Source organism: Hemiscyllium ocellatum, chromosome 13, assembly GCF_020745735.1.
Source record: "Hemiscyllium ocellatum isolate sHemOce1 chromosome 13, sHemOce1.pat.X.cur, whole genome shotgun sequence".
In the NCBI taxonomy this organism is placed as follows: Eukaryota; Metazoa; Chordata; class Chondrichthyes; order Orectolobiformes; family Hemiscylliidae; genus Hemiscyllium; species Hemiscyllium ocellatum.
In genome coordinates this window covers 38,640,737-38,655,770 of record NC_083413.1, presented here as the reverse complement: position 1 = coordinate 38,655,770, position 15,034 = coordinate 38,640,737, and the positions used below count along the sequence as shown (strand labels likewise).

At 40.0% G+C, this 15,034-nt stretch overlaps 1 protein-coding gene across 4 annotated transcripts in view; it reads right to left on the bottom strand.

The window, feature by feature from the left end:
• Positions 1–15,034, bottom strand: part of dis3l2 (DIS3 like 3'-5' exoribonuclease 2) — a 289,701-nt gene that overhangs the window by 260,640 nt on the left and 14,027 nt on the right. For all 4 annotated transcript variants that reach the window (XM_060834771.1, XM_060834767.1, XM_060834770.1 and 1 more), the window contains 2 exons: positions 10,599–10,742; positions 4,396–4,535 (listed from right to left, as the gene is read on the bottom strand). In XM_060834771.1, coding sequence (XP_060690754.1) covers positions 4,396–4,535; positions 10,599–10,742 — 284 coding nt within the window. The remainder of the gene's footprint in view (positions 1–4,395; positions 4,536–10,598; positions 10,743–15,034) is intronic.

The window sequence follows — 15,034 nt, the reverse complement described above, 5'->3', positions numbered from 1 at the left end:
CTCTGGGCATGGATTGATTCAGTATTTGCAGAAGTAGACGAGGAGCCTGGAAGACCACTGCAAGCCAAGCAGTATCAGGAAGCAGAGAAGTCAATGTTTTGGGCATAACCCTTCTTCAGTTTTGGGGTCGGGTTGAGGAGACCTGCATATAAATGGGAGGGGCAGGGGAGGGTTTTGGGTGGGTTGAGCAGTGGGATGGTGTGGCAGTGACAGGTGAACACAGGTAGAGGTTACAGCCTGGTTGGTCAATGGGAGGAATGAATCTGGTTGATTGCTGGAAGGCAGGATAGGTAAGCAGAAAGGAAGAGGTTGCTGGAAAGGAAGTCGGGGGAAGGGAAGAGAAGTATTTGAAATTGGAAAACTCAATGGTTGAGTCATTCAGGCTGTAGTCTGCCCAGGCAGAAGTTGAGGTGTTGTTCCTCCAATCTGCAGTCTGATTCACTGTGGCAATGGAAGAGGCTGAGGGTGGTCATCTCGGAAAGAGAGAGGGAAGGGAAATTGAAATGGGCGGTGGCTGGAAGAATAGGTCAGCTCTTGCAGAACTAGCTGAGGTGCCTGGCGAAACGTGCCCCTAGTTTACATTTGAACTCACTGATGTCAAGACGACACATTGGGAGCACCAGATACAGTAAACTAGGTTGGAGAGACAAGTGAACCTCTGTCTCACCTAAAAGGACTGTTTGGGGCCCTGGATGGAGGTGGGGGGGGTTACATCTTTTATAATTGCAGTGGAAGGTACTGGGGATTTGGGGTGGGGGGAGGCTGTTGTGGTCAAACCAAGGACTGTCCAAGGGAACACTCTTTGCACAAGGCAGAGGGATAGGAAGGGGAAGATGTTCTTGGTGGTGGGGTTTAGTTAGAGTTGGTGGAATTATTTAAGGATGATACAGCGAATGCAGACATTGGCAGGATGGTAGGTGAGGACAAGGGGGACCCTGTCATTATTACATTTGGAAGCAGGAGGACAGGGTTTAGAGAAGTGAAACGGGAAGTGAAGGAGGTGCAGTGGACAGCTGTCTGGATGACAGAGGGGGGAAAAGCACATTGTTCAAAATAGGTGGATATCTGGGATGCTTGGGAGTGGAATGTCTCCTTGTCCAAGCAGATGCGACAGAGAAATTGGAAAAATGGTATGGAGTTCTTGTAGGATACCAGATGGGAGTAGGTGTAGTCCAGGTAGTTATGGGAGTCTGTGGATTGAAAGTAAATATCAGTCCATAGACTGTCACCAGAGTTGGAAAATGATAGGTCAAGAAAGGGGAGGGGAGGGGGTCAGGTGTCCGAGATGAACCACGTGAATTTAAGCGTGGGATAGAAGTTGTGGGCGAATTACTGCTCCAGTTCAGCCTAGGTGCAGGATGCAGCCACGGTGCAGTCAACAATGTAATGGCGGAAGAGCTGGGGAACAGTGCCTGTGTAAAAAGAGGGACTGTTCAATGTAGCCGACAAAGAGGCAGGCATAGCTAGGGTCCATCCAAGTGCAAAGGGCCACACCCTGGAATTGGAGGAAATGTTGAAGGGAAAGTTATTGCGTCAAAAATGGTGCTAAAATTGTGCAACTGGAAGTGAAAATCTCACTTCTGACTTTATTACAATGCACTCCTGCCACCAATACGCAGTGGCATCAGTGTGTACCATCTATGAATGCACTACAACTATCAAGACTGTTTGCACATCACTTTACAAAACCCTATCACCAGGAATGACGATTGCAATAGATGCTTAGGAACACCACCACCTATAAATTTCCCTTCAAGCTGCATAATACGCTGCCTCAAACTAAATAGCCCATTCCTTTATGGTTGATGGGTTAAAGCCCCAACACCCTTTGCTGGATTCCAAATTTCTCAAATCTTCAGGCTTATCCCTTTTGCTGGCATTCTTATAAGCCATTTCCTTTGTTCAAATGCAATCATCAAGGCCAAAAGACCATAAGGCATAGGAATAGAAATAAACCATTCAGCACATCAAGACTCTCTGCAATTCAATGGGAGCTTGATACATCTGATAATCTTCAATTCCACTTTTTGCTTTTTCCTTATAACCCTTATACTGATTAAAATCTATTTATCTCAACCTCAAATTTTCTTAATGATGCAGCCTCAACAGCACTCTGCTGTAAAGAATTCCACAGATTCACGACCCTCTTAAGAATCAACATTGGCCCTGTGGCTTAATGGCAACAACAACAGGAGTTAACCAAAAGAGAAAATGCTGGAAAATCTCAGCAGGTCTGGCAGCATCTGTAAGGAGAGAAAAGAGCTGATGTTTCAAGTCTAATTGACCCTTTGTCTTTTCTTTTCTCTCCTTACAGATGCTGCCAGACCTGCTGAGAGTTTCCAGCATTTTCTCTTTTGGTTTCAGATTCCAGCATCCGCAGTAATTTGCTTTTAACAACAGGAGTTATGCTGGTCATCAAGGTTACAAGAGGCAGTGGAATGTAATTTTGTTGCTGCCAATTGCTTCATGGATGTCAAATTTTTCACCTTTAAGATATGTCTGAATCTGTTCCACTAAGCACACTGGTTGTGTCATATAACATGGTAGAGGATGAATTCAGTATAAAGATAGGAATTTGGTGTTTCCATGGGCTGCAAGTTTAGCACAATATCAGGATCAAGGGGTCAATCAGTTGGAGTGACATGAGGAAACAGTTCTTCACTTAAGGGATTGTAAATCTTTAGAAGTCTTTAATCCAGAAGATTCTGGATACTATTATTGATTAAATTTAGGGCTGACACAGACCAATTTTGGGGAATTAAGGGGAGCAGACAATGGAGGTCAAGTTAAGGGTGATCATCAGTCATGATTGTATTGAATGGCCATTTGAGAAGCCAGGGGTTTTTTTTATGTTATGTTACTTTGCGCTAAATAAAAGCCTACTACTTTGTGACCTGTACCTAAATTCAATTCCAGTTTAAGACTAATTGGATTAAATTTAATGCGAACCAAAAGCTACCAATAATTCAGTTAATGGCAATTCCATGTAGTACAGTCATACAGCATAGAAACAGGCCCTTCAGCCCACACTGACCAACAAACTCCAAACTACATGAACTCCATTTACCTGCACTTCATCCATAGCCTATGCCCTAGCATTTAAGTACTCATCCAGATCATGAACGTTGAGAAAGCCTGCCTCACCACCCAAACTGGCAGCATGTTGCATACTTCTACCACCCTCTGGGCGGAAGAAAAATTGCTTACATTTCCTCTCAACCACTTGCTCATCTTGAACTTGTGCCTTCCGATTTTAGAAATTTCTGTTATGGGGAAAAGATTCTCACAATCTACCCAATCTCTGCCTCTCATAATTTTGTATGTATCAATTATATTCCCCCTCAGCCACCTTTGCTCCAGAGAAATCAACACAGCTTATTCGGTCTCTCCTCATAACAGAGACTTTTCATCCCAGGCAACATTCTCGTGAATCTCCTCCGCATCCTCTCCAGTGCAATCCCATCCTTCCAATAGTATGGTGACCAGAATTGCACACTGCATTCCATCCATGGCCCAACCAATATTTTGTAAAGTTGCAACAACACTTCCTTGTTCCTGTATTCTACAACATGGCATGAAGGGAAGCATCCTGTATGCCTTCTTCAACACCCTGTTTACTTGTGCTGACACCTTCAAGGGTCTATGGACTTATACATCAAGGTCTGCTTTTCCCTCAGTGCTCTCTTGGGACCTACTATTCATTGTGTATATCTTTCCCTTATTAGACATCCCAAAATGCATCACCTTGCACTTATCAGAATTAAATTCCATCTGTCATTGCTCTGTACTATTTACCAGATCAATATATAATGCACGAGGCAATTTGACTTTCAATTCCAAAAAATAAATAATTTCTAACATACTCTTTTAGCGTTCAGAAAATTTTCAGTACATCTGATTCAGTGATCAGATTTATGACACTACCTAGCAAATCAGCAACCGCTTTTAGCAACTGACATGGTGACTCCAAGGTAATGTCATCTTGTTGGGGAGCACACGAACAGAAAAGGTACAAACTGAAACCACAAGATAAAGGAAGATAAACAATCCACTTCCTACGGCCTCATTTGGATTTACCAACATCACTGCATCTATTATGTGTGTGCTACTTCTGGCTTTTCTCATGTTTCAAATTAAAATTGATGTGGGCAAATTAATTACAGCTGAATATAGCCACTGCTTGTGTAAGAACTCCATTAATGTCCACAATATGTTGATGTTACATTCTTTACAATCATGACTGAACTACATCAGTTTAAAGTTTTGATGAATCATCTACAAAACAGCTCGCTTACACCATTGCGCAAATTCTAGCAACACTGGTTTTAGGTTTTGAGATTCAACAGGAAGTTATACGATTTTCATTTTAACCTGCACGCCTCTCAAATAAATTACCTGTATAAGTTCTCCTCTCTTTAAGCCAACTGAAACATCACTGCTTAATAAATGGTTTTCAAATATCTTCTTCTTCCCCCAACCAGACCTTCTTCGATTTCGCTTATCATTAGGAGTTGAATGTATACCTAGATTTTCCACTGCAAAGAGAGCAAATCATCAATACAATTGTATATTTACCTCACACTTTGGTTGTGAACTACCTTGGATTTTTTTTTTAAATTCGTTTTTAACCATGCTTTTTAAATGTAACTTATCTTGTAGATGATTTTTTTTTTAACAGACTTGCATACAAAAGTTGTTTTGAATGTCATACATTCAAATCAATGCAAACCAAAGATATGAACAGTACATTCAAAGCTATCTTCAGACAAAGTTAAAAAATCACATAGCACCAGGTTATAGTCCAACAGGTTTAACTGGAAGCATCAGCTTTCAGAGCACTGCTCCTTCATCAGGTGGCTGTCGAAAACAAGATTGTAAGACACAGAATTTATAACAAAAGTTTATAGTGTGATGTAACTGAAATTATATATTGAAAAAGACCTGGATTGCTTGTTAACTCTCTCATCTTGTAGAATGACCTTGTTGTTTTCAATTTGTTCATATGTAAATCGAAAGGCCTTTTTTGTTTTAAAAAGTTAAATTCTCAAGTGAACTTTAACAATTGGTGTCATGTCGGTCCAGATAATGTATTGAAGGTGTGCGTTTCCCTGTGTCCTGACAAAAAGGCAGTTTTTCCAGTATTTCTAACAAAACAGGAGAAACAAACTACTGACCTTTTGTGGCATTCTTTTAGCAAGCTAACAGATTCTCTATTTTATGACAGGACTGTTTATGCAGATTGGGGATAATCATTCCATCACTAATTCAGTGAGTAAGTCACTCAAATTCCACTTCTACAAAATGCTTCCCTGGGATTTTACCTGTGATTTGGGGATATTTGTCTTTATAAATTATAAGAAAAACAAGACACTGTGAATGCTGAAGATCTGAAATGAAAAAGTGCTGGAGAAACTCTGCAGGTCTGGCAACATCTGTAATAGGAGGCAGAGTCAACTTTTCAAAGTTTGGGACTCTTCCTCAGAAACAAAGAAGGGGAAATTGTATGGGTTGCATGTTATTGAGAAAAAGGGAGTGTCAAAGGAAAACTAGAAGGAAATGGAAAGTAGAAGTCAGCAGGTTTTGATATTTGTAACTCAGGTTGAGGTTCTAGATGTAAGTTTGCTCACTGAGCTGGAAGCTTCATTTTCAGACATTTCGTCACCATGCTAGATAACATCATCACTGAGCCTCTGGTGAAGCACTGGTGTTAGTGACCCACTTTCTATTTATGCATTTCGTTTTCTTGTGGGGCTGTTATTTCCTGTCCTTTTTCTCAGAGAGTGGTAAATGGGGCCCAAGTCAATATGTTTATTGATAGAGTTTCGGTTGGAATGTCAGGCTCCTAGGAATTCTCATGCATGTCTCTGTTTGGCTTGTCCTAGGATCGATGTGTTGTTCTATTCGGATTGGTTTACTTCTTCATCTTTTTGTGGCTAGTTGATGTTTATGTATCCTGGTGGCTAGTTTTCTGCCTGATGTTACCTAGTATGGTGATGAAATGTCTAAAAATGAACCTTCCAGACAGCAAACTTACATCCAGAAGTGTAAGTATGGTGGACTCAGAGTGTGACATCATTGGCCATTTTGAGCAAAGAATAGCTTCTTCTAAACTTGCTGCCTGTGCAGTAAACATCTTTTGATAAAGCTCTTGCTGTTCAATGCTTCAGCATCTCGGTCCTCCTTGGAATATTAATGCAAGAAGAAACCTTACGACAAGGATAAAAACTTCTTCAAGATCCACTGGATCAATCCCCTAATTTATCAAATAAAACAGGATTCTCTCTGTAGATCTTGGGAGTGCTTCAATAAAAAGATGCCATTGCTACTCCGAATCAGTTACAGTCAACGAGAAGGAAAAATGTTCACCCCAGAGAAGAGGGGAAGAGTGTAGAAGCAGCTCACCACATGTTCCACCCTGCAAGAACACTGCCCAAGTACCCTACATGGACAGAATTGTTTTGAACTAGGAGTCTAGTCTCGGGAAAAAAAAAGGTCTCAGGAATATCTTGTTTAAGACTGATTGGAGCAACACACTGCTAAAATTTTCATTGAACATCATGCTACACAGGCTGTACACATCTTAAACTTTTTTTTTAAAAAAGTGAGAATTTTGGTTCTCTAGAACCATATGACAAAAATCATGAGAACTGGCAAAAGTGAGTCAGCTAGAGTTCAAGATTTATATGTCCCTGAGAGGATGAAGACCAAGGTTGGCAGGAATAGGGAACCCTGGATGACAAGAGATATTGAGGCTTTGACCAGAGAAAAAAAGGGGCATGGGAATCTCTGGAGGGATATAGTGGATACAGGAGTTTAGTGAAGAAGGCAATTAGGAGAGCAAAAAAAAAGAGGGCATGAGATAGCCTTGGATGAGTAGATTGGGGTGAATCCATAGAAATACATTAAAGAAAAAGAATAACAAGAGAGAATAGGACCCCTCAAGGACTAAAGTGGACATATATGTGGAGAACCGCAGGAGATGGGCGAGATCCTCAACAAATATTTCTCCTCTGTGTTTAGTGTGGAGAAAGACATGAAGACTTGGGAAATTGGGAAAGTTAGCAGTGATTTCTTGGGGATAGTCCATATTGCAGCCGAGGTGGTGTTGGATGGATTAGAATGCATGAAGGTAGATAAATTACCTGTTCCTGACCAGATATATCCAAGAACGCTACAAAACGCAAGAGAAGAAATTGCAGGGGCACTGGCTGATACTTTTGCATCATCATTAGCCATGGGTGAAGTCCCAGAAGACTGCAGGATAAGACATGTTATGCCCTTATTAAAGAATGGCTATAAACAAAAATCTGGAAACTATAGACCAGTGGGCCTAACATCTTTGGCAGATAAGTTCCTTGAGAAGATTCTAAGATAAGATATACATGCATTTGGAAAGACAGGGCATGATTAGGAATAGTCAGCATGTCATTGTTGCGTGGGAGATTATGCCTCACAAAATTTGTCATAGTTCTTTGATGAAATGGCCAGGAAGGTTCATGAGGACAGGGCAGTTAATATTGTATATATGGATTTCAGTAAGGCCTTTGGTAAGATTCCACATGGTAGGCTGCACTGGAATGTTTAATTGCATGGGGGGGCTAGCAACTTAGTTACACAATTGGTTTGATGGTAGGAAGCAGAGGATAATAGCGGAAGGATGCTTGTTGGACTGGAGGCCTGTGAATAGTGGTGTGCCTCAAAGGTTGGTACTGAACCCATTATTGTTTGTTATTTATATCAATGATTTGGATGAAAATGTACAAAACATGATTAATAAGCCTGCAGGTGACACTAAAATAGTAAAATAGAGGAAGGTTATCAGAAATTGCAGCAGGACCTTGATCAGTTGGGGAAGTAGGCTGAGAAATGGCAAATGGCATTTAATACAGGTAAATGTGAGGTCTTGCATTCTGGCAAGTCAAATCAAGATAGGAGTTTCATGGTGAATAGGAGGGCCTTAATGAGTGTAGTAGATCAGAGGGACCTTAGAGTTCAGGTGCACAGATCTCAGAAAGTGGAGTCACAGGTAGGCAAGGCAGTGAAGGTGGCTTTTGGCACACTGGCCTTCATCAGTCAGGGTACGGAGTATAGAAGCTGAAAAGTTATGTCGCAGTTATGCAGAACAATGGTGAGGCCACATTTGGAATTGGTCACCTTGCTATAGGAAGGATGTTATTAAACTGGAAGGAGTACAGAAGAAATTTACAAGGGTGTTTCCAAAGTTCAAGTGTCTGAGTTATAGGGAGAGGTTGGACAAGCTAGGATACTTTTCTTTAGAATGTTGGAGACTGAGGGAGGACCTTATAAAAATGTATAAGATCATGAGAGGCATGGATAGGGTGAATGCACTCAGTTCTTTTTTCCAGGGTTGGGGAATCAAGGACTAGAGGGCATCAGTTTAAGTTTAGAGGGGGAAGTATAAAAGGGAACCTGAGGGGCAATTTTTTTTACACAGGGAGTGATATGCATATGTAATGAGCTGCCAGCAGAAGTGGTTGAGGCGGTTACATTAACAATATTTAAAAGGCATTTGGACAAAGACATGGATAGGAGAAAGTGAGGACTGCTGATGCTGGAGATCAGAGCTGAAAAATGTGTTGCTGGAAAAGCGCAGCAGGTCAGGTAGCATCCAAGGAGCAGGAGAATCCACGTTTCGGGCATAAGCCCTTCTTCAGGAATGAGAAAGGTGTGCCAAGGTAGGCTAAGATAAAAGGTAGGGAGGAGGGATTTGGGGGAGGAGCATTGGCATCAGTTGGCCTGCTTGGCACACCTTCCTCATTCCTGAAGAAGGGCTTATGCCCGAAACGTCGATTCTCCTGCTCCTTGGATGCTGCGCTTTTCCAAAGACATGGATAGGAAAGGTTTAGAAGGATGTGGGCCAAATGCAGGGAAATGGGGCTCGCATGGACAGACATACTGGTGAGCATGGATCAGTTTGGGATGGAGGGCCTGTCTCCATGCTGGAGGACTTTATGGCTCAATGGAACTCCTGCACTCAGAAATTCTATTACTTGGTTCAAGTTAACAAAATTGAAGTACATATAGTCATCCCTATGTTCCTGAGTATTATGCACAGGGCTGGGGAAATGCTTTTAACCTCCTGACTAATCTGATATAGCCAGAATAGCAGGGTTCCAAACTTGACGAAAAAAATAGTAGAAATCCTACATTTTTCTCCAAAACGATTTGCGATTGCTGGAAAGATCAGCTTCCATTAACACAACCAACATGATGGTGAATCTATTTCCTAGTTTCATAGCAACTTTTAAGATGTCAACAGAATTTTGTGAATTATGAGATAACTTAAAATGATGACAGCAGAGAAAGACTACTGCGCAGTTTAAGATGTGATCCAGAAGAGATTACTGATGGAAAGAATTCTAGACTTAAAAAAACGAACTGGAAAATGCCATTTTGATGGAACTAGCAACTAAGGAAACTCAACAGCTAAACTTCAGTATTAGAGTTCACAAAAGGGCAGCTGAGAGACAATCATCAATGTAAACTCAAAACTAATATCGGTGGGGAAAAACAGGTTATGCAGCAGCAAATAACTAGGAAACCTAAACACATAAATAGAAAGCAGGTCACTAACACCAGTGCTTCACTGGAGGCTCAATGTTACCTAGTAGGGTGACAAAACCTCTGAGACTGAACCTTCCAGCTCAGCAAGCCAACTTACATCCAGAAACTCAAGCTGAGCTACAAATCTTCTCAAAATAAAATATCAAAATAAAGATGCCATTTGCGGAAACTTCAGCAAAAAATGAGTGCATTGAACAGTTTGTTGAGCAAGAAATATGAACAACATACATCAAAAGCACAGAAATAAAACCTACACAGTACAAAAAGGTCATGAGAAAAGCCTAATGCTCAGTCCAAAAAGAAGCTGTTATTAAGCACACTGATCATTGACAGGGACACCAACTGATACCCCTATAGTGGACACGAGAGCAGTAGTTTCAGTGGTATCTCAGTGTGTATCAGAAACAGATGAGTCACTTTGTGCTACATACTAAGAATACTATTTATTTATCAAAGAATAATTCACTGTAGAGAATAGAACAAATCTATTTCATAGAATCTGTAAAATGGTCTATTAAAAAAACAATGTTCCAATTCATTTCTAATCAGAATTGTATTAATAATGACTGCGAAACAAATAGAACATTTTGAGGAACAGTCAATCGTAAAATGATATTGTTTTAATTACCTCACTAATGTTAAGGCTCACCTTGCATCTCAAAACTTAATTTAGGACAACTGTCTAGTTGCAAATGATAAAGTCACAGACTGATTCATTGTAACTGGCACCAAGGGACAGACTTTTATTCCTGGATTGGGTGTGGAAAGATAGGAGAATTTGTCTCCAAAATCCTAACCTTAAAAATGGCAGCTCAGATGTTGGATTTTCAGTCCATGGGTTGGGCAGATCAGATAATGAGGTGGTTGATCCAAAAGAATTTAAGAGGCTGCTCAGTACAGAGGTGGGTTAGTTGGAATGCCTGTCTATTGGATCCAGCACTGTGAATTAGGTTAAAAATAGAAAATAAAACATGAATATACATCTAGGAGAATTTTTTTTTAAAAAAACTTACTATTAGCGATCACAGGTTTAAAATTCATCTCATCAGCTCCATCCAATGATTCAGATTTCTTTCTCCTGTCAATGGGTTGATTGCTTTTGAGTGACTCGTGACTGTGCTTAGATTTTGGACCAGGTCGCCTGTCTACAACTTCATCTGAAAACAGACAATCAAAATATTTAACATATATGGTATTTTCTTACACCCAAAGTGGGTCCTGTATGTCAACAATGTGAAATACAGAAAAGAATGAACCACAAAACTTCACAGTTTATATTGTCCATCCTACAAACTAAGTTCTTCAAAGTGAAGAAAATAAATAATGGAAATGCAAAACGCTTTCTTCTCTGATACAAGGCAAAAAGTATGAATTGTTTCATCTTATCTATCATCACTTTCTCTTATCAAATTGTTGATGCAAGACAATAAACTGATTAAAAGTAAACTACCTGTGCACCTGTCTCTTCTGAACATAAGCCTGCTCTCTCCAATTTGTTGCCATCTCAAAGCAACTACTTTGATTCAATTTATCCATTCCCTTAACTGGTAAAAACACCTTCCCTCACTATTCTCCCTTCCAGAGTAAAAAAAGTTTCTTGGTTTCACCTCATTTTAAATTTGATTATTTTGGTTGTTTTTTTTGTTTGCTATCCCTCAAATATCCAAATGATCCTTGGATGATGGTGTTAAGCTTGCTGCACGAAGAAAAAAGAAACATACAGTAGCAGATGGGGTTGCACTAAAATTAACCACCTCCTGAAATTTGTTCTTCGCTCTGACTACTTATCCCAAGATCCAATAAATTTCATTATTCCTACTATAATGTGTATTGTTCATTTTAGACAGATATCCACCAAAAGCTCCAGATTCCCCTCTCAAATTGTATCCTGCACTCGAGGCCAATTAGCTTACATTTCCATTGCTTATTTCCTTTACTCTGGTGTCATTAATTTTCCATTTGTCCACATTATGTACAATTTGCCATTCAGCAAACTATATTCAGAACCTATCCAGATCCTGTTATATTAGGTTTGCCTTATTATTATTTAAATTTCATTCCTGCAGTTGTGTTATCTATATGCTTAAATATTTTTTGTTAGAGCAAGACCAAGCTTCCACTTTCCCTAAAAGTGAAATAAAATATATCTGCTTGATCATTTTTGGTCCTTGTTGTGATTCTCAACTATCTTCACTTGGCAGCGACAGTAGAATGGGTTACCATTCCAGACACCAGTTAAATTACCAGTTAGTTCATGATTTTGACATCAGGGCTAACACACGTGCATAATAAATGATCTCACCAAGTTTGAACAGATGTTCCTTCCATCTGCTCATTAAAGCAGATTAAAACTTAGAATGTAGCTTCGAGTGGCTTTCAGTCCAATAAGTATCATGGCTGCGTTTAATTGTCCTTTTCCCAGTTCCAACAGGGAGGTAGGATTTAAAATATCATTATGATCTTAGATGGCAATAGTGGGTAATTCTAATCCCAGCGTGAAACCTGGCTTTATAAATCACAAGCTGAAAATGTGTTGCTGGAAAAGCACAGCAGGCCAGGCAGCATCCAAAGAAGAGAATCGATGTTTCGGGCATGAGCCCTTCTTCAGGAGCTCTTCTTCAGGCTCATGCCCGAAATGTCGATTCTCCTGCTCTTTGGATGCTGCCTGACCTGCTGCGCTTTTCCAGCAACACATTTTCAGCTCTGATCTCCAGCATCTGCAGTCCTCACCTTCTTCTCCTTAATAAATCACAAGTTTAATTTTTGAAATTAGTTACCATGGTGTTAGTAACTTAAATTTCACAAGAGGCTGTCAATGTTCTTTACCAAAACAAACAACAAAGTTATGGAACTAAAGGAAGAAAAAAATAAATAACACTCATTCTCTCCCTACAGATTAGAAAGATGCTATCACCAAAAAAATTTAAATGTTTTCCCCTTTCCATATGCTCAATTCCATTGAGTATCAAGCCCATTTAACTCCTTACTTTATTCTTAACAGACTCTTTCCAAAGTATTTTGTTTCCACTTCAAAGGCCAAAATCTTTTTTCAGTTCCAACAGCTGGGAACTTCACAAACTTACAACCTGGAGATTCTACAAACACAAAGACTATCCTTCATCTAGAATGAGAAGTTCTTCGGCACTGAAACTGGACTCTCCTGAACTGATACATGATTCTAAACTGAACTCAAAGAAACTAGGAGGTCTTGGACTATTTTCTCTGTTGATCAACTTTGTGAACACTTCATCAATCAACATCATAGATACCCTACTATGCACTTGACTGAAGTTACATGCTTTCTTGGAAATGATATACTTATTACACAGTTCCAAACATCAGTGACTTCTTAAAATAAATATCTTCATTGAACTGAAACCAAAATTTACATCAACTCTATTTTGAAAACCCAAATGATAATAAACTTTCTCACAAAATAATTGGATAAATTCATTTTATAATGTTAGTGTGAGATGTCATTTTTGATGTCCTAAACTTCTATTTAAATTTTGTTTTGGATGTTAGAAATTTGAATTTCTTCAAGAAATGGAAACTGAAAGGTTCAGGTGAAAATGTACAGAAAACAATGATTTACAAGTTTTCCTGATGTATGTGCAGAGCAATACTTCAAATTCATAATGGAAAGAAAGACTCATTTTTTATCAAAATATGTCTGGCTCCAACATTGTCACATTTATTGTCCACTTCTAGATGCCCTCAAGCTAGTGGTGAGTATTCTTTTTGAGGTACTGAAAGTTCCTGAACAACTGTGCTCCTACAGATGATGCCTAAATTTGGATTTGCAACACGATAGCACAGTGTCAATATAGTAAAAATTATACATGTTGTAAGTTTGCTCACTGAGCTGGAAGGTTTGCTTTCAGATGTTTCGTCACCATGCTAGATAATATCAACGAGCCTCTGGTGTAGCACTGGTGTTACATCCCGCTTTCCATTTATGTGTCTTGGTCTCGTAAGGCGGGTGATATCATTTCTAGTTCTTTTACTGAGAGGTTGGTAAATGGGGTCCAAATCGATGTGTTTATTGATGGAGTTCCAGTTTGAATGCCAGACCTCTAGGAATTCCCATGAATGTGTCCGTTTAGCCTGTTATAGGATGGATGTGTTTTCCCAGTTAAAGTGCTCTTTCTTCGTCTGTATGAAAGGATACTAGTGATAGTGGGTAATGTCTTTTGCTGGCTAGTTGGTGTTCGTGTATCAGGGTGGCTAGTTTTCTGGTCTTCTGTCCAATATAGTGTTTGTTATAGTTTTTGCATGGTATTTTGTAAATGACATTTGTTTTTCTGGTTGTTTGTATAGTGTTCTTTAGGATCATCAATCACTGTTTAAGTGTGTTGGTAGGTTTGTGGGCTACCAATACAAGACAGATTGCCAAAAAATGAAACCAGATGGATCCACCACACCTCGCCTCTACAGACTATCTAAAGTGCACAAACCAGGGCCCCCTCCCTCCCCCCCCCCCCCCCCCTCAGACCCATAGTCTCACTACATGGAACACCGACATACAGACCAGTTAAGGAACTCCACCACAAACAGAAATACCTAAGAGAAGACTCATGCCACTCCATTCACTCCACCCAAGAATTCCTGAACCCCAAAGACACCAAGATAGAAGAGGACAAAATAATGGTCTTCTTTGATGTAACAGTCCTATTCACATCAATTAACATCAGCCTGGGCAAACAAGCACTGACTGCACTACTAGAGGAACCAAGTACAGAAACATCCGACAGCATCAACTTCACCAGCAAGGACAACATCCTCAAGCTAATAGATCTGTGCCTCACTACCCACTTCACCTTCAATGACAAGACCTACAAACAAATCAATGGAACACCCATAGAATCACTAATAACAGGCTTCTGAGTAGAAGCAGTAATGCAGAGACTCCAATGAACAGCCCTTCCCATAATCCATCCCAAACTTTGGGTCCGCTACATGGATCACACCTTTGTCATCACAAAATGGACAAATTAGAGGAAACCTACATCAGCAACAATATCTTTACTGGCATAAGATTTACAAAAGAGAACAACAGACTCCCCTTCCTAGATGTCACAGTGGAGCAAACAGTTAATGGAGAACTTCAGACCAGCATCTACAGGAAAGGAACACATACACACCAGATACTTAACTACATCCCAACACCCACAAATGAAACTGCATCAGGACATTATTTAAATATGTCACACTACAGAACCCAGGAACGGCGAGCAGAAGAAAAATTCCTATACCGTGTATTCAAGAAGAACGGATAGTCAATAAACATGGTCCACGGATTCCTAAACAACAAACCCAAACAAGCAGACACAACACACCCAGAAACTCTAACCACATTACCATACATCAAAGGCATCTCTGAAATGACTATCGGACTACTCTGGCCCCTGGGCATCATGATAGCCCACAAACCTACCATCACACGTAA